This window comes from Choloepus didactylus (assembly GCF_015220235.1).
Source record: "Choloepus didactylus isolate mChoDid1 chromosome X unlocalized genomic scaffold, mChoDid1.pri SUPER_X_unloc1, whole genome shotgun sequence".
Lineage (NCBI taxonomy): Eukaryota > Metazoa > Chordata > Mammalia > Pilosa > Megalonychidae > Choloepus > Choloepus didactylus.
Window position 1 is genome coordinate 2,062,619 of NW_023637621.1, and position 25,617 is coordinate 2,088,235.

The following is a 25,617-nucleotide window of genomic DNA, read 5'->3' on the forward strand; positions in this document are numbered from 1 at the left end:
AGGAAGCAATTGATGTTTCCACAATAATTGTGGGAGACTTCAACACATCACTCTCTCCTATAGATAGATCAACCAGACAGAAGACCAATAAGGAAATTGAAAACCTAAACAATCTGATAAATGAATTAGATTTAACAGACATCTACAGGACATTACATCCCAAATCACCAGGATACACATACTTTTCTAGTGCTCACGGAACTTTCTCCAGAATAGATCATATGCTGGGACATAAAACAAGCCTCAATAAATTTAAAAAGATTGAAATCATTCAAAGCACATTCTCTGACCACAATGGAATACAATTAGAAGTCAATAACCATCAGAGACTTAGAAAATTCACAAATACCTGGAGGTTAAACAACACACTCCTAAACAATCAGTGGGTTAAAGAAGAAATAGCAAGAGAAATTGCTAAATATATAGAGACGAATGAAAATGAGAACACAACATACCAAAACCTATGGGATGCAGCAAAAGCAGTGCTAAGGGGGAAATTTATAGCACTAAACGCATATATTAAAAAGGAAGAAAGAGCCAAAATCAAAGAACTAATGGATCAACTGAAGAAGCTAGAAAATGAACAGCAAACCAATCCTAAACCAAGTAGAAGAAAAGAAATAACAAGGATTAAAGCAGAAATAAATGACATAGAGAACAAAAAAACAATAGAAAGGATAAATATCACCAAAAGTTGGTTCTTTGAGAAGATCAACAAGATTGACAAGCCCCTAGCTAGACTGACAAAATCAAAAAGAGAGAAGACCCATATAAACAAAATAATGAATGAAAAAGGTGACATAACTGCAGATCCTGAAGAAATTAAAAAAATTATAAGAGGATATTATGAACAACTGTATGGCAACAAACTGGATAATGTAGAAGAAATGGACAATTTCCTGGAAACATATGAACAACCTAGACTGACCAGAGAAGAAATAGAAGACCTCAACCAACCCATCACAAGCAAAGAGATCCAATCAGTCATCAAAAATCTTCCCACAAATAAATGCCCAGGGCCAGATGGCTTCACAGGGGAATTCTACCAAACTTTCCAGAAAGAACTGACACCAATCTTACTCAAACTCTTTCAAAACATTGAAAAAAATGGAACACTACCTAACTCATTTTATGAAGCTAACATCAATCTAATACCAAAACCAGGCAAAGATGCTACAAAAAAGGAAAACTACCGGCCAATCTCCCTAATGAATATAGATGCAAAAATCCTCAACAAAATACTTGCAAATCGAATCCAAAGACACATTAAAAAAATCATACACCATGACCAAGTGGGGTTCATTCCAGGCATGCAAGGATGGTTCAACATCAGAAAAACAATCAATGTATTACAACACATTAAAAACTCGAAAGGGAAAAATCAATTGATCATCTCAATAGATGCTGAAAAAGCATTTGACAAAATCCAACATCCCTTTTTGATAAAAACACTTCAAAAGGTAGGAATTGAAGGAAACTTCCTCAACATGATAAAGAGCATATATGAAAAACCCACAGCCAGCATAGTACTCAATGGTGAGAGACTGAAAGCCTTCCCTCTAAGATCAGGAACAAGACAAGGATGCCCGCTGTCACCACTGTTATTCAACATTGTGCTGGAAGTGCTAGCCAGGGCAATCCGGCAAGACAAAGAAATAAAAGGCATCCAAATTGGAAAAGAAGAAGTAAAACTGTCATTGTTTGCAGATGATATGATCTTATATCTAGAAAACCCTGAGAAATCAACGATACACCTACTAGAGCTAATAAACAAATTTAGCAAAGTAGCGGGATACAAGATTAATGCACATAAGTCAGTAATGTTTCTATATGCTAGAAATGAACAAACTGAAGAGACACTCAAGAAAAAGATACCATTTTCAATAGCAACTAAAAAAATCAAGTACCTAGGAATCAACTTAACCAAAGATGTAAAAGACCTATACAAAGAAAACTACATAACTCTACTAAAAGAAATAGAAGGGGACCTTAAAAGATGGAAAAATATTCCATGTTCATGGATAGGAAGGCTAAATGTCATTAAGATGTCAATTCTACCCAAACTCATCTACAGATTCAATGCAATCCCAATCAAAATTCCAACAACCTACTTTGCAGACTTGGAAAAGCTAGTTATCAAATTTATTTGGAAAGGGAAGATGCCTCGAATTGCTAAAGACACTCTAAAAAAGAAAAACGAAGTGGGAGGACTTACACTCCCTGACTTTGAAGCTTATTATAAAGCCACAGTTGCCAAGACAGCATGGTACTGGCACAAAGATAGACATATAGATCAATGGAATCGAATTGAGAATTCAGAGATAGACCCTCAGATCTATGGCCGACTGATCTTTGATAAGGCCCCCAAAGTCACCGAACTGAGCCATAATGGTCTTTTCAACAAATGGGGCTGGGAGAGTTGGATATCCATATCCAAAAGAATGAAAGAGGACCCCTACCTCACCCCCTACACAAAAATTAACTCAAAATGGACCAAAGATCTCAATATAAAAGAAAGTACCATAAAACTCCTAGAAGATAATGTAGGAAAACATCTTCAAGACCTTGTATTAGGAGGCCACTTCCTAGACTTTACACCCAAAGCACAAGCAACAAAAGAGAAAATAGATAAATGGGAACTCCTCAAGCTTAGAAGTTTCTGCACCTCAAAGGAATTTCTCAAAAAGGTAAAGAGGCAGCCAACTCAATGGGAAAAAATTTTTGGAAACCATGTATCTGACAAAAGACTGATATCTTGCATATACAAAGAAATCCTACAACTCAATGACAATAGTACAGACAGCCCAATTATAAAATGGGCAAAAGATATGAAAAGACAGTTCTCTGAAGAGGAAATACAAATGGCCAAGAAACACATGAAAAAATGTTCAGCTTCACTAGCTATTAGAGAGATGCAAATTAAGACCACAATGAGATACCATCTAACACCGGTTAGAATGGCTGCCATTAAACAAACAGGAAACTACAAATGCTGGAGGGGATGTGGAGAAATTGGAACTCTTATTCATTGTTGGTGGGACTGTATAATGGTTCAGCCACTCTGGAAGTCAGTCTGGCAGTTCCTTAGAAAACTAGATATAGAGCTACCATTCGATCCAGCGATTGCACTCCTCGGTATATACCCGGAAGATCGGAAAGCAGTGACACGAACAGATATCTGCACGCCAATGTTCATAGCAGCATTATTCACAATTGCCAAGAGATGGAAACAACCCACATGTCCTTCAACAGATGAGTGGATAAATAAAATGTGGTATATACACACGATGGAATACTACGCGGCAGTAAGAAGGAACGATCTGGTGAAACATATGACAACATGGATGAACCTTGAAGACATAATGCTGAGCGAAATAAGCCAGGCACAAAAAGAGAAATATTATATGCTACCACTAATGTGAACTTTGAAAAATGTAAAACAAATGGTTTATAATGTAGAATGTAGGGGAACTAGCAGTAGAGAGCAATTAAGGAAGGGGGAACAATAATCCAGGAAGAACAGATAAGCTATTTAACGTTCTGGGGATGCCCAGAAATGACTATGGTCTGTTAATTTCTGATGGTTGTAGTAGGAACAAGTTCACTGAAATGTTGCTATATTATGTAACTTTCTTGGGTTAAAGTAGGAACATGTTGGAAGTTAAGCAGTTATCTTAGGTTAGTTGTCTTTTTCTTACTCCCTTGCTATGGTCTCTTTGAAATGCTCTTTTATTGTATGTTTGTTTTCTTTTTAACTTTTTTTTTCATACAGGTGATTTGAAAAAAGAAGGGAAAGTTAAAAAAAAAAAAGAAAAAAGACAAACAAGGGGAAAAAAAAAAAAAAAAAAGATGTAGTGCCCCCTTGAGGAGCCTGTGGAGAATGCAGGGGTATTCGCCTACCCCACCTCCATGGTTGCTAACATGACCACAGACATAGGGGACTGGTGGTTTGATGGGTTGAGCCCTCTACCATAAGTTTTACCCTTGGGAAGACGGTTGCTGCAAAGGAGAGGCTAGGCCTCCCTGTATTTGTGCCTAAGAGTCTCCTCCTGAATGCCTCTTTGTTGCTCAGATGTGGCCCTCTCTCTCTGGCTAAGCCAACTTGAAAGGTGAAATCACTGCCCTCCCCCCTACGTGGGATCAGACACCCAGGGAAGTGAATCTCCCTGGCAACGTGGAATATGACTCCCAGGGAGGAATGTAGACCTGGCACCGTGGGACGGAGAACATCTTCTTGACCAAAAGGGGGATGTGAAAGGAAATGAAATAAGCTTCAGTGGCAGAGAGATTCCAAAAGGAGCCGAGAGGTCACTCTGGTGGGCACTCTTATGCACACTTTAGACAACCCTTTTTAGGTTCTAAAGAATTGGGGTAGCTGGTGGTGGATACCTGAAACTATCAAACTACAACCCAGAACCCATGAATCTCGAAGACAGTTGTATAAAAATGTAGCTTATGAGGGGTGACAATGGGATTGGGAAAGCCATAAGGACCAGACACCACTTTGTCTAGTTTATGGATGGATGTGTAGAAAAGTAGGGGAGGGAAACAGACAGACAAAGGTACCCAGTGTTCTTTTTTACTTCAATTGCTCTTTTTCACTCTAATTATTATTCTTGTTATTTTTGTGTGTGTGCTAATGAAGGTGTCAGGGATTGATTTAGGTGATGAATGTACAACTATGTAATGGTACTGTAAACAATCGAAAGTACAATTTGTTTTGTAAAAAAAAAAAAAAAAAAAAAAAAAAGGACTCAGGTTTATTCTCTTAGAGTTCTGTAGGTCTCATGTGGCTAAGGTGTCATTGGGTTGCATTCTTTTTTGGAAGTTCTAGGGGAGAATTTCTTTCCTCACCACTTTGACATTCTAGAGCCCATCTGCTTTCTTTGGCTCATGGCCAATTCCTCCATCTTCAAAACCTCCAATGGCAAGTCAAGTCTTTCTCACGTTGAATCCCTTTGGCCTCTTCTTCTGCCTCCCTCTCCTAGTTTTAAAGACCTTTGTGATAAAATTGGGCCCATCTGGAAAATCCAGGATAGTTTCCCTATTTTAAAGTCAGCTGATTAAAAATTTTAATTTTGTCTGCAATCTTAGTTCCCCTTTGCTATATGATACAGTGTATTCACAGATTCTGGGGATTAGGATGTGGACAACTTTGGGGGGTGTTCTGGTTTGCTAATGCTGCCATTTTGCCAAACACCAGAAATAGATTGGCTTTTATAATGGGGGTTTATTTGGTTACAAGGTTACAGCCTTAAGGCCATAAAGTGTCCAAGGTAAGGCACAATAAGATAACTTCACTGAAGAACACCAATGGCATCTGGAAAACCTGTTAGCTGGGAAGGCACGTGGCTGGTGACTGCTCCAGAGTTCTGGTTTCAAAATGGCTTTGTCCCAGGCGTTCCTCTCCAGGCTGCAGTTCCTCAAAAATGTCACTATCAGTTGCTCTTGGGGTGTTTGTCCTCTTTTAGCTTCTCAAGAGAAAAATCTGCTTTCAAAGACTGTCTCCAAAATGTCTCTGTAAACTGCAGCTCCTCTCTCAGCTCCTGTGCATTCTTCAAAGTGTCCCTCTTGGCTGTGGCAAGCTCTCTCCTTCTGTCTGAGCTTATATAGGGCTCCGGTGAACTAATCAAGGCCCACGCTGAATGGGCAGGGCCACACCTCCATGGAAATTATCCAATCAGAGTCATTACCTACAATTGAGTGGGTCGCATCTCCATGGAAACACTCAATCAAAGAATTGCAATCTAATCAACACTAATACATCTGCCCACACAAGATTTCATTAAAGATAATGGTGTTTTGGGGGACATAATACATCCAAACTGGCACAGATGGTATTTCCAAGATGTGTGTGTGTGTGTGTGTGTATACATACATACTATGGAGTATATCTCTTCATTTTGTGCTGGACAATATTTCAGAGACGATTACATAGGAGAATATAATGCAATTATACAGAAAAATGTATTTTATCATTAAAGCTGTGGATATGCAACTCTTTTTCATGCACTTTCTCACATTCTTTCATTTCATTCATTTCCTCACATTATGAAATGAGGGAATGCTTGGTTGAGCAAAGAAAATCAGTGCCAATGTAGAGTTTTTGGATGGCATATTCCTCTTCATTCTTTTCCTGAGATTCAAAAATGCAAGTTAATGCTCCCTGTCACATATACTGTCTTTGCCTCTCAAATTTATACACTGAGTAAAAATTTGTGAAGTGAGAGGAAGCTCTGTGGAAGGAATGCTGTCTTCATTCTCTAAAGACATTTAGCATCTTGCAAAATCTTACATTATCACCTGTTTGTAGGGGAAGGATTCTGGTTTGTTTCCAGAACCTACAGGTTGTGTTCTTCATGTATCCAATTGTGATTTTTGCTCTTGTGGAACTGGATCTTGTCAACAAGCTGGTTGTCATTTAGCTGTGTGATGTGAAACCTTCACCCATTATACAGGTCTGTGGTCCTTCCTGGAGACAGGTGTTCAAGCAGATATGCTCCACGTAGGAGGATCCTATATTGCTGGTTTCCCTCCCCTCTTTCTCGGAAGGCTCACATTGGGAAACGAGGGCAGATGTTCCCTAGCCGTTGCATTTTGGAAAGGAGTTCTTACACCTATTTTGTAAGCTACCACCCAGCACCCCTAATGGAACCCCACTATAGTTCCTTGCCTTTGTGGAATCCTGGATCCTGCAGAGGGAAACTTGGCTTGCTGTGATCTAGAAAATAATTGGCTTACTTTCCCACACCAAATTCAAGGAACCTACAAGAGGAAACAGCATCCTCCCAAACCACCATTCCTCCACCTGTTCAAAACAAGCACAATGAACCAACAAACTAAAATGCAATGCCAACATCAATCTTCTGCAATTTTTAAAGTTTTAAGGTTCTTATTCCACTCTGTCATGAGAGTTATCCTGGAGGCTTTCTCAGGGCCATTCTCAAATTATGTGTGTGTGTGTGTGTGTGTGTGTGTGTAGAGGGGGTAACCAGCAGACCCCCTGGGGTAGGTTGAATTATGAACCCCAATCATGTTCTCAGTCTTAATCCATGTTCCCATGGTTGGGAGCCCACTGGAAATAGGACCCCTGGAAGATGTTATTTTAAATTAGGGTGCGATCGAATGAAGCAGAGTGGCTCTTAATGCAGATGACTGGAGGTCTTATAAAAAGACAAAGAAGCCAGGCTCAGAGAAGTCTGCAGGGAGAAGTGGGAAATCAGTAGGAATCTGAAAGAGAAAGGAGAGGACATCTCCATGTGACAGGAAGGCCCAGGAACCCCAAGGATGACTGATGGCCACTACCAGATTGCTATAGTTGGAGAAGAAAAGCCTTGCCAGTATCTAGATTTTGGGCTTCTCCTAGCCTCAAAACTGTGAGCCAATACATCCCCTTTGTGTAAGCCAATCTATTGTGTGGTATTTGTCATAGCAGCTCAGGCAAGTTAGGACAACCCCACAAAGCCACAAACCCATCACTTTCTCTCGTTCAATTCCTCTTTCCTTTCTCGTGAACTCTGCCCTCCCTCCCCACTCATTCCCAGGACAGCCAAGAGATCCTAGATCAACATTTCTCAATGGTCAGCCAACTCCTGAGGGCATGTGGTTATCTCTTCACCATTATTCTAGCTAGGGCTTTGCCATGTTTTCCTGGGCCACTCTCCATTAAAAAGAAATCTCTGTGATGGAAGGGACTTAGTTTGGTTACCTGAAAATCCAGGCATCTGTTGGTAAATGTTTGGCAACCAGCTTTCAAAAAATTAGAAAGTCTTGATTTTTAGCAGTTGCCAATTTCTGTGGTGCAAATACTCCCACTGTGGGCTATTTCAAGCTAATAATGTGATATCATTGAAAACAAACCTGGGATGAGATTGGAAGTATCTCATCATTGTGCAATGTTTCCATCATACAGATATGATAATAGAGGTAAATAAACTCGAGAGCATAGAGAATAAAATGTAATAAGATAAATAGGAAGTGATGGATTTTGAATACTTGCCACCTTTGTTTTTAGTATACTGTATTCAATCATAAGAGTATATAATTAGATTTATAATAAGGCTATTGTTTAACAACTGTCTCATGGAATTCCTGAAAATATAACAATGGATTCTTATAAGCTGGTACAAACTGGCTCCAACACATCCTTGGTGCACCTTAGCATTTAGAAAAGACTTGGCACATTATAGCTAAATAATAATTCATAAAAATAAATATGTGTTGAGCAAATAGATGAACCATATTTCCACCTTACTGAAAGATCTCTACTTGGAAAGTCCACAGAAATCTCAAACATGTGCCAGTTTGAAACTGTTATGGACCCTAGAAGAGCCATAATCTTTTAACCCAATCTTGTCAGGTGGAAACTTTTGATTGAGTGTTTCCATAGAGATGTGACTCAATCTACTGTGGGTGAGAACTTTGAATAGATTATTTCCATGGAGGTGTGGACCTCACCCATTCCGGGTAGTTCACTGGCATAATTAAGGGAGCTCAGAAGCCAACACAGGTGCTGCTGCTTGGAGATGCTTGGAGATGGAGACAGAAGAACATTTGGAGATGCTAAGCTAAGAGAAGAAGCCCAGAGTTTGCCCTGGAGAAGCTAAGAGAGGACCCCCAGACAATTAGAGAGAAATGCCCCAGGAGAAACAAGCAGAGAGCTGAGAGAAGCTAAGAGACACAAAAGCCCAGAGACATTTTGTAGAAAGCCATTTTGAAACCAGAACCTGGGAGCAAAGGACTAGCAGACGCCAGCCACGTGCCTTCCCAGCTGACAGAGGTGTTCCAGATGCCATCAGCCTATCCTCTTGTTGATGCCTTAGTTTGGACACTTTCATAGCCTTAGAATTGTAAGTTTGAAACCTAATAAACCCCCTTTATAAAAGCCAATCCACTTCTGGTATTTTGCATAACAGCAGCTTCAGCAAGCCAGAACACATGCTTTGAGTAAAATTGAACAAACCATCCACACCTGCCCCTTCAGATCTTTATTAGCAGATCCCCTCAAAAATGTACTGTGCATTAAGAGATGAACAGATAAATAAAATATGGTATATACATAGAGTGGAATATTGTTCTGCTATAAAAAGAGGGGAGATCTGACACATGCTACAACACGGTTGAACCTTGAAACATCATGTTGAAATGAGCCAGACACAAAAGGACAGATATTGTATGGCATCACTTTAATGAAATAGCTAGAATTTGCAAAGTCATAGAGACAGAAAGTAGAATACACGTTATCAGGGAAGGGGGAGGGGTGGGCCTGGGAAGTTATTGCTTAATGGGTGCAGAGTTTCTATTTGGGGTGATAGATACTCTTGGTAATGGATGGTGGAGGTGATAGCACGACATAATGAATGTATTAACTACAGGACTGTATACTTGAAAATGGTTGTGATGGTTAGGTTCATGTGTCAACTTGGCCAGGTGATGATGCCCAGTTGTCTGGTCAAGCAAGCACTGGCCTAACTGTACTGCAAGGACATTGTGTGACTGGTTTATTGAATCATCAGTCAGTTGATTGCATCTGTGGCTGATTATATCTATGATCAGTTAAGACAGTGTCTTTTGCAATGAGATAATCCAATCAGCTGAAGACTTTTAAGAGAGAGGAGAGAACTTTCACTTCTTCTTCAGCCAGCCAGCTTCTCCTGGGGAATTCATCGAAGACTTTCATTGGAGTTGCCAGCTTGCTGCCTGCCCTACAGAATTTAGACTTGTGCATCCTGCCCTATGGAATTTGGATTCATGCATCCCCACAGTTGCATGAGACACTTTCACAAAATCTCATAGTTGCAGATATCTCCTGTTGATTCTGTTTCCCTAGAGAATCCTGACTAATATGGTGGTCAAAATGGGAAAATTTATGTTGAATATATGTTATCACAATAAAAAATGCACAAAAACTCCAGTGTGATCTTAGAGGCATGTGTTCTGTGGCAGAGTCTTGGCTTGAAAGGATGTCTTTAATAATTTCTACTTCTGTTGAACAATGAAATGCCAGGGATAGAAAGTGAATCTTACTTTCCTTATTTGCAAGATTTAGAAAATGACCTGACGTTTAGCATGTGGTTAATACACATTTGAAGATTAATGAACCACAGGTACACATTCAAATTTTGGTACTTTTCTGCAAGAAATATCCTACCTTTACTGACATCATTACTTTGGAAGGAAACAGATTATTTCCAGATGTGGTACAAGATTTTCCCTTTATTTTTCTGAGAGTTCAAGGAAATTGGGGTGAGTTTTCTTAGGGGTTGTGAAATGGATGGAATGATAAATACCAGCAGGCATCTGTTTCTATGGTCTCTTTTCCCCAACAGGGCACACAGTGGACATTATTTTAGAAAGCCCCTTACAGAGTGTGGTTGTCTCATTATGATGTAATATTAAATTACACCTGGAGATACTCTGACCCAAAATTACATTCATTATCTGATGGTGGCCACCACTTCAAACTTCCTTTGTTGTATTTCCTAATACAGCCATCCGGGAAAGAACTTTATCACTGGTGTTGTATTCTCTCTCACTTCCAACTACAGGCAACAAGGAGCCACAGATAAGAATGTCTGAAAGTTGAAGGGACTTTGTATATGTTTGTTTTATGTATTATATTATTGAGTGTTGTGCTGCTATATTGTGTGTTCTGTGTTGTGTTTCTGTGTTGTGTGTTGTTGCGTTGTGTGCTGTATATGTGTGTATGGCATCTGTTGGGTTGGGGGATACAAATGTGTATTAAAAAGATTTTAAAGACCACCATAACTGTAATATTCAGAAATATAGTACAATTTTTTCTAGTCTGAGCCATCCATTAATGTAAAACTGATGTCATAATTTTATATGAGTATTATCCTGAATTTTTCACTTAGTTCCATTTTTTGGAAAGGGTTTAGGAGAAGCATTTAAGGTAGCATTTGAATACTTAGGGTTTAACTGTCAAAGCATTATTGTCAATTCTACAGAGAGAACTTTCAATTTTGAGAGTATAACTAGTAGAAATTCAATCCTGGACACTTTTTAAGACACTTGTACATCCAATGAAGCTAGACAGTGAAAGATATAAACCATTTGTATGATTTTGGCACAATCTTATGAATGTAATTATTTCTATAAGTATAATTTTGACACAAATATAAAATGTACAACCTAAAGACTCCCAGTACTGACCTTTCTGATGTGTAATTTGTGTAATTTGTTTACTTATTTTTTTCAAATCCTTGGAGATTTTTTTTTATTTCTTTTTACAGTAAACACATCTACATTAAAAAAAAAAAGTGAGAGAGACAACATTTACTTAAAAATAAATTGACCTGTCCATTTGGAAGAGTCAAAGTGAGCCAGTGTATGCTGAACTGCTTTGTCCTTTTGGAGACATGGAAAAAGATGGAGAAAAGTGTAGCCTCTGGAAACAGCTGCCTGGGATTGGCAACCACTTCAAACTCACTTTGTTGTTATTTCCTAATAATTCCCTCAAAGCTTGGCTTGGAATCCTGGCTTTTCAATTTACCAACTGGAGGAAATTAGTCACTCAATGTAATCTCTATATAATAGATAGAACAGAAAGCACCTGATAGTGGTGATGCAAAATATTAAACTGTTTAATGTGCATAAAGCACTTACCGTGCCAAATGGAGCATATAACTATTTAATGGAGTCATTTCTTCACAAGGAAGGCTGAGATTGGCTTTGTTGACTCAAGACTTGTATTAAGACAATTCTTGGGCACACAGACAACTCAGTTAGCAAATTACTGCACCGAGGCGGAAAGCTTGCTCAAGCCATCAGTCATCATCTTTGTATCATGATGTGTCAGGGCATGAAAAGCCAATGCCTGCCGTTTTTCTCAGCGAGCGGAGAGCCTGTCCCCAGTCAGGGATGTTTCTATGCGGGGACCCCACACCAGAGCCCTGGAGAGGTGAGGTCTGAAAGGTTGCAAAGAGGAGATTTTCTGGGGTTTGTGGTGCTGGAAAGCAGCCAAACCCTCTGGGGACAAATCCTCTCTTAATGTATTTCTTCAAATTCACTGCATAAGTTGGAGACTCTTCAAGGCAGTGGAAAATGCAAGGAAAGGAGATAACTCTTCTTGATTTGAGTGGATCCTCTACTTCCTGTCTCTGGGACTGTAGGTATTGAAGAGTAAGGAAATTTTGAGTCCATTAAGACTCTCTGTTTGATGGAGTATAGTAGAAATGAGATCCATTGGTGTTTTCTTTTTTTCTTCCCAGGGGAAACTTGGGATGATTGGACTGGTTTGCTAATTACTTTGTAGTGAGTTGTGATGCTTAGTACATCATATTGGTTGCTATTCTTTCATTTTCAGTATGTCTGGGGATCCATCCTCAAAGTCTTGGAGGTCAAGGGTAGAGAAATTCAGAGCTTTCCCTATCTCCTAGGATTCCCAATTCATTCTATGTGAAACTTCCATGAGTGGAAACCTAGCCCCTTCCTGTCCTTCAAATTATTGCACCAACCAAAACTGGCCCACAAAAGGGCTTTACAACTAGGAGTGAAACATAATTTCCCCAATTTATATTAAGACTGGGGAACATTGATGACAGTCAAATAAAAATAATTTGTGTTGATTTGTTTTATGGTAAGGAGTTCATTGCTTTAATGAAAAGCAAAGCTTTGATAAGAGCTTATTAGTAAAATTATGTAGAAGCCGAGAGATCCTCACCTTGATAATTAATTGAATCCACTGAAATAATGGATTTATTTTACAGGGAATCCTATCTTACATCAAGAAAAGTATACAGTACCGTGGCTATTCAAATGAAACCCTGGTGAGTTAACTCATTACTATAGCATGTTTTCTAATTACCCTGTGTAATGCAAATATCATGAAAGAATTTGACCTTGGAAAAATACAATTTAATAATATGCTTTTAGAAGATATACTTAATATTTCTTGAAATGACAGCTCAAGTGCCTAAATCAATGTTTTTTTTTCCATAAATACTCAATAAATAACAAAAAATATGCTGGATTTTCCTTTCACACAGATCTTCTAGTGAAGCAAATTTTATTTTTATATATTCTTCTTAATGAAAAGAAAATATTTTACTCAACATTTCTTGTACAAATGTTGACTATGCATTTATCATACCTTGAGGGTTCTAGGAGAAGAGATGTGAACACTTTGTTCTTTGCTCTAAGATTACCTGAATGCAGAGAACAGCCAATGAAAAATCATGTGGTTGGAAAATAAAATGATCAGAGCTCAGAGTGAAGTCTCTACAGGGGCTTTTTTTTTTGAGTATCTCTCTCTCAAAAAAAAAATGTTTAAGAATAAAAGCTATTGGGAATGTTTATTTTATTTCAGATATTGCTTTATGTTTGGATGTTATCTGGTGGCTGTTAAAAAAATTGAATTTTAACATGACAAAATGGATTTCCAATTTACAGAGTTCAGAGAATGTGGGCTTTCCAGTTGTTTTCATTCGTTTTGCCCTGTCTGTTTTGTGGACCCTGAAGTTAAGGAAGTATGTTTGTCAAAGTCATTTAAAAATGTGAATTATTTGAATATTTTTCTTCAAGTTAACTTATTTTTTATTTATATTTAAATTTTATTACAAATGTAATAATCATACCATACATAGTACTTTATGTCTTGTTTCTTTCACATAGCATAATGTTTTTTTAAATTTAATTTTATTGAGATTGCTCACATTCCATACAATTATCCAAAGATTGAAAGTGCACAATCAATTGCCCTTGCCAAGTAGCATCATACAGGTGTGCATCCATCACCACAATGATTTTTTTTTCATATATTAGTACATTTTCATTATGCCAGAAAAGAAATAAAGAGAAAAAAACGAAGCTCAAATCCTCCCGTACCCCATTATTAACTCATGGTATTGGTATAGTACATTTATTACTGTTGATGAACAAATGATATATTACTACTAACTGTAGTACATAGTTTGCAATAAGTATACTTTTTCCCTATATACCCCTCTATTATTAACTTCTAGTTATGGTGTCATACATTTGTTCTAGTTAATAAAAGAGATTTCAAATACTTGTACAGTAAATCACAGACATTGTCCATGGGATTAACTTTTTTATACATTCCCATATTTTAACATCTAACTTTCCTTCTGATGACATACATGACTCTGAGCTTCCCTTTTCTACCACATTCACACACCATTCAGCACGATTAGTTATTCTCACAATAACAGGCTACAATCACCTCTGTCCATTTCCAAACACATAACTTCAATCCAGTTAAACATTCTCCTCATAATAACCACTCCCAATTCTTTAGCCTCATTCTATATCCCAGTAACTTATATTTCATGTCTATGAGTTTACATATTATAATTAGTTCATATCAGTGAGACCATACAATATTTGCCCTTATGTGTCTGACTTATTTCATTTAATATAGTGCCTCCAAGGTTTCTTCATCAACCTGTTTTTGTTTTTTTTAGGTGTTTTTTTTTACCCACATACATTCCATCCTAAATAAACAATCAATGGTTTCCTGTATAGTCACATATTTATGCATTCACCACCATCACCACTGTCTATATAAAGACGTCTCCATTTCTTCCACAGAGAAAGAGGAAGAGTCAAAGAAGGTAGTGGGACAAAAGAAAAAGAAAAAGAAAAAGAAAGAAGAAAAACATGACAGCTAAAAAGCAACAAAAGGAGAGATAGAATATAACTAAAGCAGAATAAAGGAGTCAAACAGTATCACGTATGCCAAGAGTCCCATGCCCCTCCCTTATATCCCCCTCTTATACGCATTTAGCTTTGGTATGTTGCCATTGTTACATTAAAGGAAGCATAATAGAATGTTTCTGTTAACTATAGTCTCTAGTTTGCCTTGATTGCATTTTTTCCCCCAATACCACCTTAATTTTAAAACCTTGCAAGGTTGACATTCATTTGTTCTCCCTCATGTAAAAATGTATCTGTACATTTTATCACAATTGTTTAGCACCCTAGGTTTCATTGAGTTATACAGTCCCAGTCTTTATCTTTCCTCTTTCCTTCTGGTGTCCCCACATGCTCCTAAACTTCCTCTTTCAACCAAACTCACAGTCATCTTTGTTCAGTGTAGTTACATTGCTGTGCAGCTATCAACCAAAATTGTTTTCCAAACCTCTCACTCCTCTTTTCCTATGTGTCTGTAGTGCCCCCTTTAATATTTCCTGCAGTACAGATATATTTTTCACAAAACCTCTCATTGTCAGTTTGTCAGAGAATATTTTAAGCTCTCCCTAATATTTGAAGGACATTTTTGCCAGATATAGGATTCTTGGTTGGTGGTTTTTTGCGGGACACTGATTACGTGCTTCAACTTGGCGGGCCTGGGCTGGGGGACCTGATCAGCCCCTGGGGAGGGTGGTGGGCATGAGCGACAGCGCCCTCCGCAGCCCCCCGGGCCTGGGAAAGTGAGGCCGGAGGCAGGCCCCATTTCCTCACCCAAAATACCACTGTTAGGGGAGGCTTGCCGGAGGGAACCGCCTTTTCCTCACCCCCTTATCTTGCCCGGACACTCCCCGTTGCCAGTGCAACTCCCATCACCACCAGTGCGCATACATTGTTGCCAGACACCGTTACCGGAGCAACTCTCGCCCCTTTTCAATCAACCTCCGCGCCCTCTCAGAACCAATCCAAGCCTTTAACCTCTACAGCTACCCCGCCCTCTAAACGCCCGATATAAGCTTGTACTCTCCCCTAATAAAGCTCTCTCTCTTGGCTTCTTCACCCTAAAAGAACCGTGTCCCGCCTGTTCCTTTCTCGCCGCCCTCCATACTTTGCACGCCACCCCGCCGGGGACCTGGCCAAGTCCCCCGCCTCGCCCTCGCCTCCGGGAAAGAGCCCCCGCCGCCGGTACCCTCCGAGCAATCCTGGGAGCCTAGGATTTAGCAACCGGCCGCCACCCCCCCCCCCAGACGAATCAACTGCGACCGCAGTTTTTCTCTTTCAGTATCTTAAAAATATCACCCCACTTCCTTCTTGCCTCCATGGTTTCTATTGACAAATCTGCACAAAGTCTTATCAAGTTTCTTTTGTATGGGATGTGTTGTTTTTCTCTTGCTGCTTTCAGGATTCTCTCTTTATCTTTGATGTTTCATAATCTGATTATTAGGTGTCTTGGCATAGGTCATTTCAGATCTATGCTGTTTGGGGTACACTGCGCTTCTTGGATCTGTAATTTTATGTCTTTCATAAGAGATGGGAAATTTTCCTTGATTATTTCCTCTATTATTTCTTCTGCCCCTTTTCCCTTCTCTTCTCCTTCTGGGACACCAAGGACACATACATTCATGTATTTCATGTTGTCATTCAATTCCCTGAGACTTTCCTCATTTTATCCATTATTTTCCCTGTTATTTTCTGTGTAGGATTTCAGGTGTCTTGTTCTCCAGTTCCTGAGTGTTTTCTTCTGCCTCTTGAGATCTGGTGTTGCATGTCTCCATTGTGTTTTTCATCTCTTGTGTTGTGCCTTTCATTTCCATAGATTCTGCCAGTTGTTTTTTTCAAACTTTCAAATTCTACCTTTTGATTGCCCAGTGTTTTCTTTATATTTTTCATGTTTTATGCCATATCTTTTCTGAATTTATTGGTTTGGTTTTTGATTTGTTTTAGTATATTTCTAGAAAATATTTAATAGATTGTTTCATTAAAGTGAAACAATATCTCAACTGTATTTTCATTGCAGTGTAAGTTTGTTCCTTTGACTGGTACATGTCTTTCTTTTTCCCTATTGTGGTTTGTAGTTTTCTCTTGTCTAGGCATCTGGATTCCTTCATTGCATATTCAGATTTTCCCAGACTAGAACATGTTCAGATCTCAGAATGGGGTTATATTCAGTTTCAAGTCTCCGTGAGGGTGTGTCTTAGATATTGACAGACTTTCCTCTGAGGTCTCTAGCCACTGTGATTTTTTTAAAAATTCAGATTTATTGAGATATAGTCACATACCATACAATAATCCATGGTGTATAATCAACTGTTTCCAGTACCATCATATAGTTGTGCATTCATCACCCCAATCTATTTTTGAACATTTTCCTTATACCAGAAAGAGATGGAATAAGAATAAAAAATAAAAGTAAAAAAAACACCCAAATCATCCCCCATCCCACCATATTTTTCATATAGTTTTTGTCCCCATATTTCTACCCATCCATCCATACACTGTAAAAAGAGAGTGCGATCCACAAAGTTTTCACAAGCACACTGTCACCCCTTATAATCTACATTGTTATACAATCTTCAGGAGTCAAGGCTACTGGGTTGGAGTTTGATAGCTTCAGGTATCTACGTCTAGCTAATCAGGTACATTAAAACCTAGAGTGTTATCTATATAGTGTGTAAGAATGTCCACCAGAGAGACCTCTCAACTCCATTTGAAATCTCTCAGCCACTGAAGCTTTATTTAGTTTCATTTTGCATCCCTCTTTTGGTCAAGAAGATATTCTCAATCCCACAATGCTGGCTCCAGATTGATCCCCAGGAATCATATCCTGTGTTGCCAGGGAGATTTACACTACTGGGAATCGGGTCCCATGTAGAGGGGAGGGCAGTGAGATCACCTGCCAATGTTCTACCCACTGTGATTTTCCTAACTTGCCCAGCAGGTGGTGCCTGTCACCCTGACACTCCTGATGGTGTAAGGAGGTGCAGCCCCTTTAGTTTCAGTTTTGGCTGTTTTCCTCCAGGCCCTGTGGTCTGAGTTCTGAAGGGGAAGTATCTCTGGACCACTCCTCCTTCCTCTTGGGGAAGATACACACCCTAGGGAGTTCTCTCCTGCATTTGAATAGCTCCTTTTTCTCTCTGACTCTGTTATTTCAACACCTTTCAGGGTCAGAGCACTGTCTACAGAAAATGGCTGAGGCTCTGTCCACTGAACCACTCAGGTTGAGAAAGAGGAAAAGGGACAGAAGCCCCTTTTCCAAGCCAGTCCACATCCCCCCAGTTCTGCCCATTGGCCAGAGATAAAACCTGGTCTTTTGGGCTCCCCATTCTGGAACACAGTAGTCTTCTGGTTTAAGGTCAATCATCATTAAAATTCTCTGTCTGCTTGTCAGGCATTTGTCTATGTTTGTAGCTTGTATAGTGCAGTGCACATTAGTTAATTAAAACCCCAGTTGGAACTGGGCTGAGCTGTATTCACTTGCTCAGAGAGTGCTGCTTTCTCCCACCACAAGGTCCTGCTGCTCAGCCTGCCATAAGGGGGAGGGGGCTCCCAGCATGGTTCTGCAGATTTTACTTACAGACATTATGCTGCAATCTCAGCCATTCCTCCCAATCCAGGTTGGTGTATGATGTGTGGACAGTCATGGTTGTCTGCCAGCAGTTGTTCCAGATTATTCCTGGTTGTTTATTAGTCACTCCAAGGGACTAACTAAATTCCACTCCTCTCTATGCCACCATATTGCCCCTCCAGGCACATGTATTAAGTCACTTCTACACTGAGTAAAGCTAGACAGTGAAAAATATAACCCATTTGTATGATTTTGGCTCAATTATATGTATGTAATTGTTTCTATTAGTATAATTTTGACATAAATATAAAATGTCCAACCTAAGGACTCCCAGCACTGACCTTTCTAACATGGAAATTGTATAATTTGTTTACTTATTTTTTTTTTCAAATCCTTGGGGTTTGTTTTAACAGTAAACAGACACCTACATTTAAAAAAAAAAATGAGAGGGACAACATTTACTTAAAAAATAGATCAGCCTGTCCATTTGGAAGAGTCAAAGTGAGACAGTATATGCTGAACAGCCCTGACTTTTTGGACAAATGGAAAAAGATGAAGAAAATTGTAGGCTGGAAACATCTGCCTGGGAATGGCAAACACTTCAAACTCACTTTCTTGTTATTTCCTAATACCCCCTGAAAGCCAGGTTTTGAATCCTGGGTTTTCAATTCACCAACTGGAGGAACTTAATGTCACTCAATTAATATCTTCTCTGTATAATGGATAGAACAGAAAGCACCTTATAGTGGTGTTGCAAAATATTAAATTGTTTAATGTGCATAAAGCACTTGTTGTGCCAAATGGAGCATTTAAGTGTTAATGGCTTCATTTCATCACAAGGAAGGCTGAGGTTGGTTTTTGTTGACTCAGGACTTGTATTAAGACAATTTTTAGGCAGACAGACAATTGACTCAGCAAATTACAGCACTGAGGTGGAAGGCTTGCTCAAACCATCAGCCCTTATTTCTGTATCATGATGTGTCAGGGTGTGAACAGCCAGTGCCTGCTGTTTTCCTCAGTGACCAGAGAGCCTGTCTCCATTCAGGAGCATTCCTATGTGGTAAAAGTTGGAGACTCTTCAAGGCAGTGAAAAAGCAAGGTAAGGAGATAACGCTTCTTGATTTGACTGGATCCTATGCTTCATGTCTCAGGGAATATAGGTATAGAAGAGAAAGGAAATTTGTAATGTCATTTTGAGTCCTTTAAGACTGTCTGTTCAATGGAGTAGAATAGATATGAAGTCCATTGGTATTTTCTTTTTTTTTCCAGGGGTAACTTGGGATGATTGGATTGGTTTGCTTATTACTTTGCAGTGAGTTGTGATGCTTTGTACATCATATTGGTTGCAATTCTTTCACTTTTAGTACGTCTGGGGATCCATTCCCAAAGTCTTGGAGGTCAAGGGTAGAGAAATTCAGAGCTCTCCCTATCTCCTAGGATTCCCAATTCATCCTATGTGAAACTTCCATGAGTGGAAACCTAGCCCCTTCATGTCCTTCAAATTATTGCACCAACCAAAACTGGCCCACAAAAGGGCTTTAAAACTATGAGTCAAGCATAATTTCCCCGATTTGTATTAAGACTGGGGAACATTGATGATAGTCAAATAAAAATAATTTGTGTTGATTTGTTTTATGGTAAAGAGTTCATTGCTTTAATGAAAAGCAAAGCTTTGATAAGAGCTTATTAGTAAAATTATGTAGAAGCCGAGAGACCCTCACCTTGATAATTAATTGAATCCACTGAAATAATGGATTTATTCTACAGGGAATCCTATCTTACATCAAGAAAAGTATACAGTACCGTGGTTATTCAAATGAAACCCTGGTGAGTTAACTCATTACTATAGGATGTTTTCTAATTACCCTGTGTAATGCAAATATCATGCAAGATTTTGACCTTGGAAATAATACAACTTAGTAATATGCTTTTTAGAAGACATATTTAATATTTCTTGAAATGTCAGCTCAAGTGCCTAAATCAATATTTTTTTCATAAATACTCAATGCATAACAGAAGGAAAATATGCTGGATCTTCCAGTGAAGAGAATTTTATATTTAAATACTCTTAATGAAAAAAAATCTTTAATTCAAGCACCCAGTTACTGATTTATTGTGCAATGTTGACTGTGCGTTTACAGTACTGTGAGGGTTCTAGAAGAAGAAGGTATCTGAAGACATGGTTGTTTGCTCCAGGATCACCTGAATGCAGAGAACAACCAATGAAAAATCAAGTGGTTGGAAAATATAATGATCAGAGCTCAGAGTGAAGTCTCTACAGGGGCTTTGAGGATGAGAAGGGGCAAATGATAAGTCCACTTTGGGTTCAGAGTCTGCAGAGCTTTCTTGGAAGAGGAGACATTGAATCTTAGCACTGGAGGATGTTGCATATGGAACACATTCCAACATTCTGTTGTTCTGAATGTTGTAATTCAGTTCATGGTTCTAGGCAAATGTTCTGTTATGTCTGGCTCTAAGAAAATGTGACATGCCAAGGTGGGACAGTGAGATTTGAGGGAGAATCCAAATTCACTCTTTCCCTTTCTCTTCTCTTCCAACAAAATTATGTGTTCTTAAGAGGTTCCGCTATCAATTTAGGGATGAGAGTAAGTTGACATGTTATCTCTTGAACATGATCTCTCAATGCACAATGGAAAGATTTGTCTTCTAAATAATTTCAAAGCTTCAGGTCGAAAGAAATCAAGCCTTCTAGAACCTGTGAGGAGATAAGGATGGGGGCTTGCTAGACTTCAAGAATAGTCACACCTTGGACATGGAAACTCAAACTGGCTGCTGGGTTATATCCCCCACCTGTTATGAACTCTTCCCAACCAGGAGAGAGTGTCCTTTGGATGCCAGACTTGGAATATAGATGATGATTTGCATTCCTAACAGTAATTTCTTGTGCTTTCCAGGGTTTTCCTAGGTTCTCTGACCTTGTTTATTGTATTTTTGGAAACATGTGGATCCACAGTGGTGGCTGACCCCCGGCCTAATATTTTAATACTACTGGTAGATGATCTTGGGATTGGTGACGTAGGATGCTTTGGCAATGACACAATCAGGTACAGACTCACCTGGGCAGGTAATACCTTTAGAGCTGGAGACTTGAAGGCAAACTGTGGGATTGTGTCACAATCATGACAGAATGGGGCCTGTTTTCTTTTATACTTTGCCCAAGCTACTCTCATATCTTGAGGAAATCGTGGAGTGGAGATGTTTGACAATGCAGATAATAATGTTATCAATGGAAATCCTTGGGACTTTTGAATTATAGTTTTTAAAATTAATTGGATTGTCCATTTGTTGTATTCTTACATGTATCAGTATGAGATATTTGTGAAAAGTATTCTTTAGAGATGACCTCAGTTTTCATTAGGTTCTGGCTGGATAGTCTCTCTCTCTCTCACTTTATCTATCATCTATTTATCTTTCTATCTATCATCATCCATATATCATCCATCTATCTATAATCTACCCATCATCTATCCATTTATCTATCCATCATTGTCATCCATCCATCATCCATCTATTTATAATATATCTATTATATCTACCTATCTACATGTCTATAATCTATCATCTAACCATCTATCTATGTAGTTATCTATTTATCTATCCATCATATATCTGTTATCATCATCATCCATCTATAATCTATCTATTATCTATCAATCTATTTATCTGTCATCTTTCTCTATAACCTAGCTATCTTATGATCAGAGAAGGTAAAAAAAAATTAAAATGACATGGAAATATATAAAACAGAATTAATCAAAGCCAGAATTTCTATTCTTACCAATATCCAATATCTATAGCTGGAGTGAATCCATTTGCTTTTCCTTTAGTTATATCCCATGATTGACAACCCCTCCCCCCTCCCAAAAAAAGAACCAACCTGTCTATAAATCATTTTAGTTTGGATTGGAGTTTTAGTTTAGTGTAAAAGGAAGTCTGTCAGGTAAAGATATTTGTAGAAAATCCTTGGGTAAGTCTAGAAATCTTTGGTAAAGCAAACTGATACCAAAATTTGGCTGAATTTTATGTTCAGAATTTGTACTGTCCTTTTTCTTGGAACATGAAACACAGGTCTTGTATGTGACATTTTAAATACTAGATTTTTAAATCTCCTTGAGGTGGATGGCATTTTAAGCTCCAAGCATAAACCACAGGGAAGACAAACACTGATGACATTATTCTTTGTGTATCAAAGTAATTAGAGCAAACAAACTGATCTTGGACAAAAACAAACAAATAAACAAACATTCTGAAATAATCATGGAAACTGTTGTTCTCCTGGGTTGCCATCCAAATTCTAGAAGCGGAGAGATGTATCAGTTACATCTTCACTACAATAATTTTATGTGGGAAGATCCTATGGAGAAAATAACTGGGCCACTGATTTTCTTGTAAGTATGTCACCATCTTTGTTTATTTTCCTCCTTCACTCACTCTTTTCTAGGACTCCGAATATAGACAGACTGTCAAAAGAAGGTGTGAAACTTACCCAGCACATTTCTGCAGCACCCCTATGCTCTCCAAGCAGAGCTGCTTTTCTCACAGGCCGATACCCTATCCGATCAGGTGTGTAGACTTGCCTCTCTGTTATCCACTTTTAATCCATGTAACAAACTAGTTTGACAATATCTACTGCAAACATTTCAATACCCAAATCCCTTGTGCCACCATTGTGCTACCTTCTTGCCTGGCTCTCAAGCTGGTTGAGGTCTTTTCAGACACCAGGAAGTGAGATTTCAAATCTGCTAGCCACATGTGGCTATCCAAATGTAAAGAACTAATAATGAATACGTTTTAATATTTAGTTTGTTGGTCACACTAGCCACAAGTGATTGTTGGCTACCATATTGGAAAGCATAGATGTATAGCATTTCCAGTATTCCTGAAAGATCTACTGGAGAGCACAGCTCTAGAAGTTCTGCCTTGCGATTTCATTACAAACATGCAAATGTTGGTAAAATCATGTTTTTTAATTGTTTTTTCCAAATTTTATTATGAAGCTTTCCAAAGACAAAGCAAAATGAATGGATTCTGCAGTGAATGCCTGTAGACTTAACACTCGGTTTCTGTCAGTCATAATTTATTATACTTTTGTTGCATATCTATCCATCCTTTTATCCACCTATTAATACCTGCTACTTTGTAAATTCATTTCAAAGTAAATTATAGACATCTGTACAATTCAATGTGAATATCATTAAGTAGAGTTCAATATTTATTTACAGTTCATTTTCGCTTTCAAATTTCCTGGGAAATTTATATACAGTGTAATGCACAAATCTTTAACATACCAAGTGATGACTTTTGAAAAGTGCATAACTCTGTGCATCTTATACATGAGCATCACTGTGGAGAGTTCCCTGAGGCCCCTTCCCAGTCAATCTCCACCTCCACCCACCAACAGGCAACGACCTTTTCCCCATGTGGTTTCATTGTACACCCCCATGAGTGATGTGGGAGAATTCCAGTGGCTCCACTTTCCCATCAACGTTTAGTGTCGTCAGTCTTTTCTTCATTTCAGCTGTTGAGAGAGTTGCTCAATGTTATCCTCACCAATTTCAGTTTGCCTTTCTCTGTTGACTAATGATTTTGAACACTTTTCCATATGCGTATTAGCAATCTGTATGTTTTCAAGGAGGCATTTGTTCAAACCTGTTGCCTACTTTTTAGAAATTGTTTCATTTACATTTTAATGATGAAGGGGGCAGTTTAACACAAATATATAAAGACATATTATATGTGCGCACACTGTATATATGTATGTGATTGTATACATACAAACAAACATGTACATATTGGATAACAGTCTTTTATAGGATATATATTTGGAAATGATTTTCTCCCAGTCTTTGGCTAGCACGCATTTTTTTCTTTTGATAAGCAGAGGTTTTTAATTACAACAAAATCTAATTTTTTGTTTTTCCTCTGTGGTACTTGCTTTCTTTGATAAAAAAAAATTTTCCTATTCCAAAGAGAAGAAGAGAATCACCTGAATGTTTTTTTAGAATCTCAATGATCTTAGCTTTTACCTTTAAGTCTACGATCAATCACAAATTAATATTTATGTAAATGTGAAGTACAATTCAACACACATTTTTCTGTATGCATATCCAGTTGTTCCATTTAATGGAAAGAATTTCTTATCACCTATGGATTGCTTTGCCATTCTTGTCAATAATATGACCAAATATATGGGGATCTATTTCTGAGTTCTCTATTCTGTTTCATTGATTTCTTAGTTGATTACTGAAGCTCGATATCAGGCAGCATAATTCCTCCAAATTTGTTCTTTTTTTAATATTGAATTGAATATTCCAGGACCTTGGTATTCCCATAGCAATTTTGGAATAAGCTTGTCAATTTCTATGTAAAAGCCTAATTGGTTTTGATTGGGTTTGCACTGAATCTGTAAATAATTTGAGGGAGAATTAACATCTTAACAATATTTAGTCTTCCAATTTATGAACATGTATATTTATCCATTTATTGAGTGCCACTTTAATTTCTCTCAATAATGCTTTGTAGTCAGTATAGAAGTCTTGCATGATTTAAAAAAATTCTTCTTAACTGTTTATTTTTTTTGAGATTATTACAAATGATATTGGTCTTTACATTTCATTTTCCAATAAAATTTGCTGCTGGCATATGAAATGCAATTGATTTTTATTATTGCTTTGTATCCTGTGGCTTTAACAAATTTACTTATTTGTTTTAATAGTTGGTAGCTCTTTAGGATTTTCTACTTTAAAAGTCATGCTCTCTGAAATAGGGTTTTACTTAATTTCTAATCAGTATGCCTTTAATCTAGTTTTCTTTACTTGTCCAAATGGCTGAGACTCCCAATAGAATATTGAATAGAAGTAATGAACGTAGATATCCTAGCCTTGTACCTGATTTTGGAAGAAATCGTTCAGTCTTTAACCATTAAGTTTAAGGTTAGCTATAGGGTGTTTCCAGAATTTTTTTATCTCTCATTTTGCAGATTTCTGCTGTTATCTTTATTGTTTCTTTGCTCATTTTACTCTGGGTTTTATTTTTTCCCTGCTTTATGAGATTGTTAATGTGGAAACAGGTGAATTGTTTTAGACTAATTTTTTTAAAGCAATGGATTTTTGTCTACTAATACTTTCAGCACCACTTTAGCTGTATCCCACAGATTTTGACACATTATATTTTGTTATTATTCAGTTCAGAATATTTTCTAATTTTTTGGAAAATTTCATTGTGAAATTTATAAATATGTTGTTTAGTTTCCAAATCTTGGGCTTTTTCTGAATAGCATGTTTTTAGTGATTTCCAGTGTCATTCTACTGTGGTCAGAGAATATATTGTGTATGGTCTATGTGGATAAATGTACTATGTGC

At 38.0% G+C, this 25,617-nt stretch overlaps 1 protein-coding gene across 1 annotated transcript in view; it reads left to right on the forward strand.

Annotated features, from left to right (window-relative positions):
- LOC119525815 (arylsulfatase F-like) overlaps window positions 1-25,617 on the forward strand; it is a 53,055-nt gene that overhangs the window by 8,528 nt on the left and 18,910 nt on the right. Inside the window, exons 2-3 of the mRNA XM_037824594.1 lie at window positions 21,162-21,300; window positions 22,698-22,819. Of these exons, the coding sequence (XP_037680522.1) occupies window positions 21,162-21,300; window positions 22,698-22,819 (261 nt within the window). The remainder of the gene's footprint in view (window positions 1-21,161; window positions 21,301-22,697; window positions 22,820-25,617) is intronic.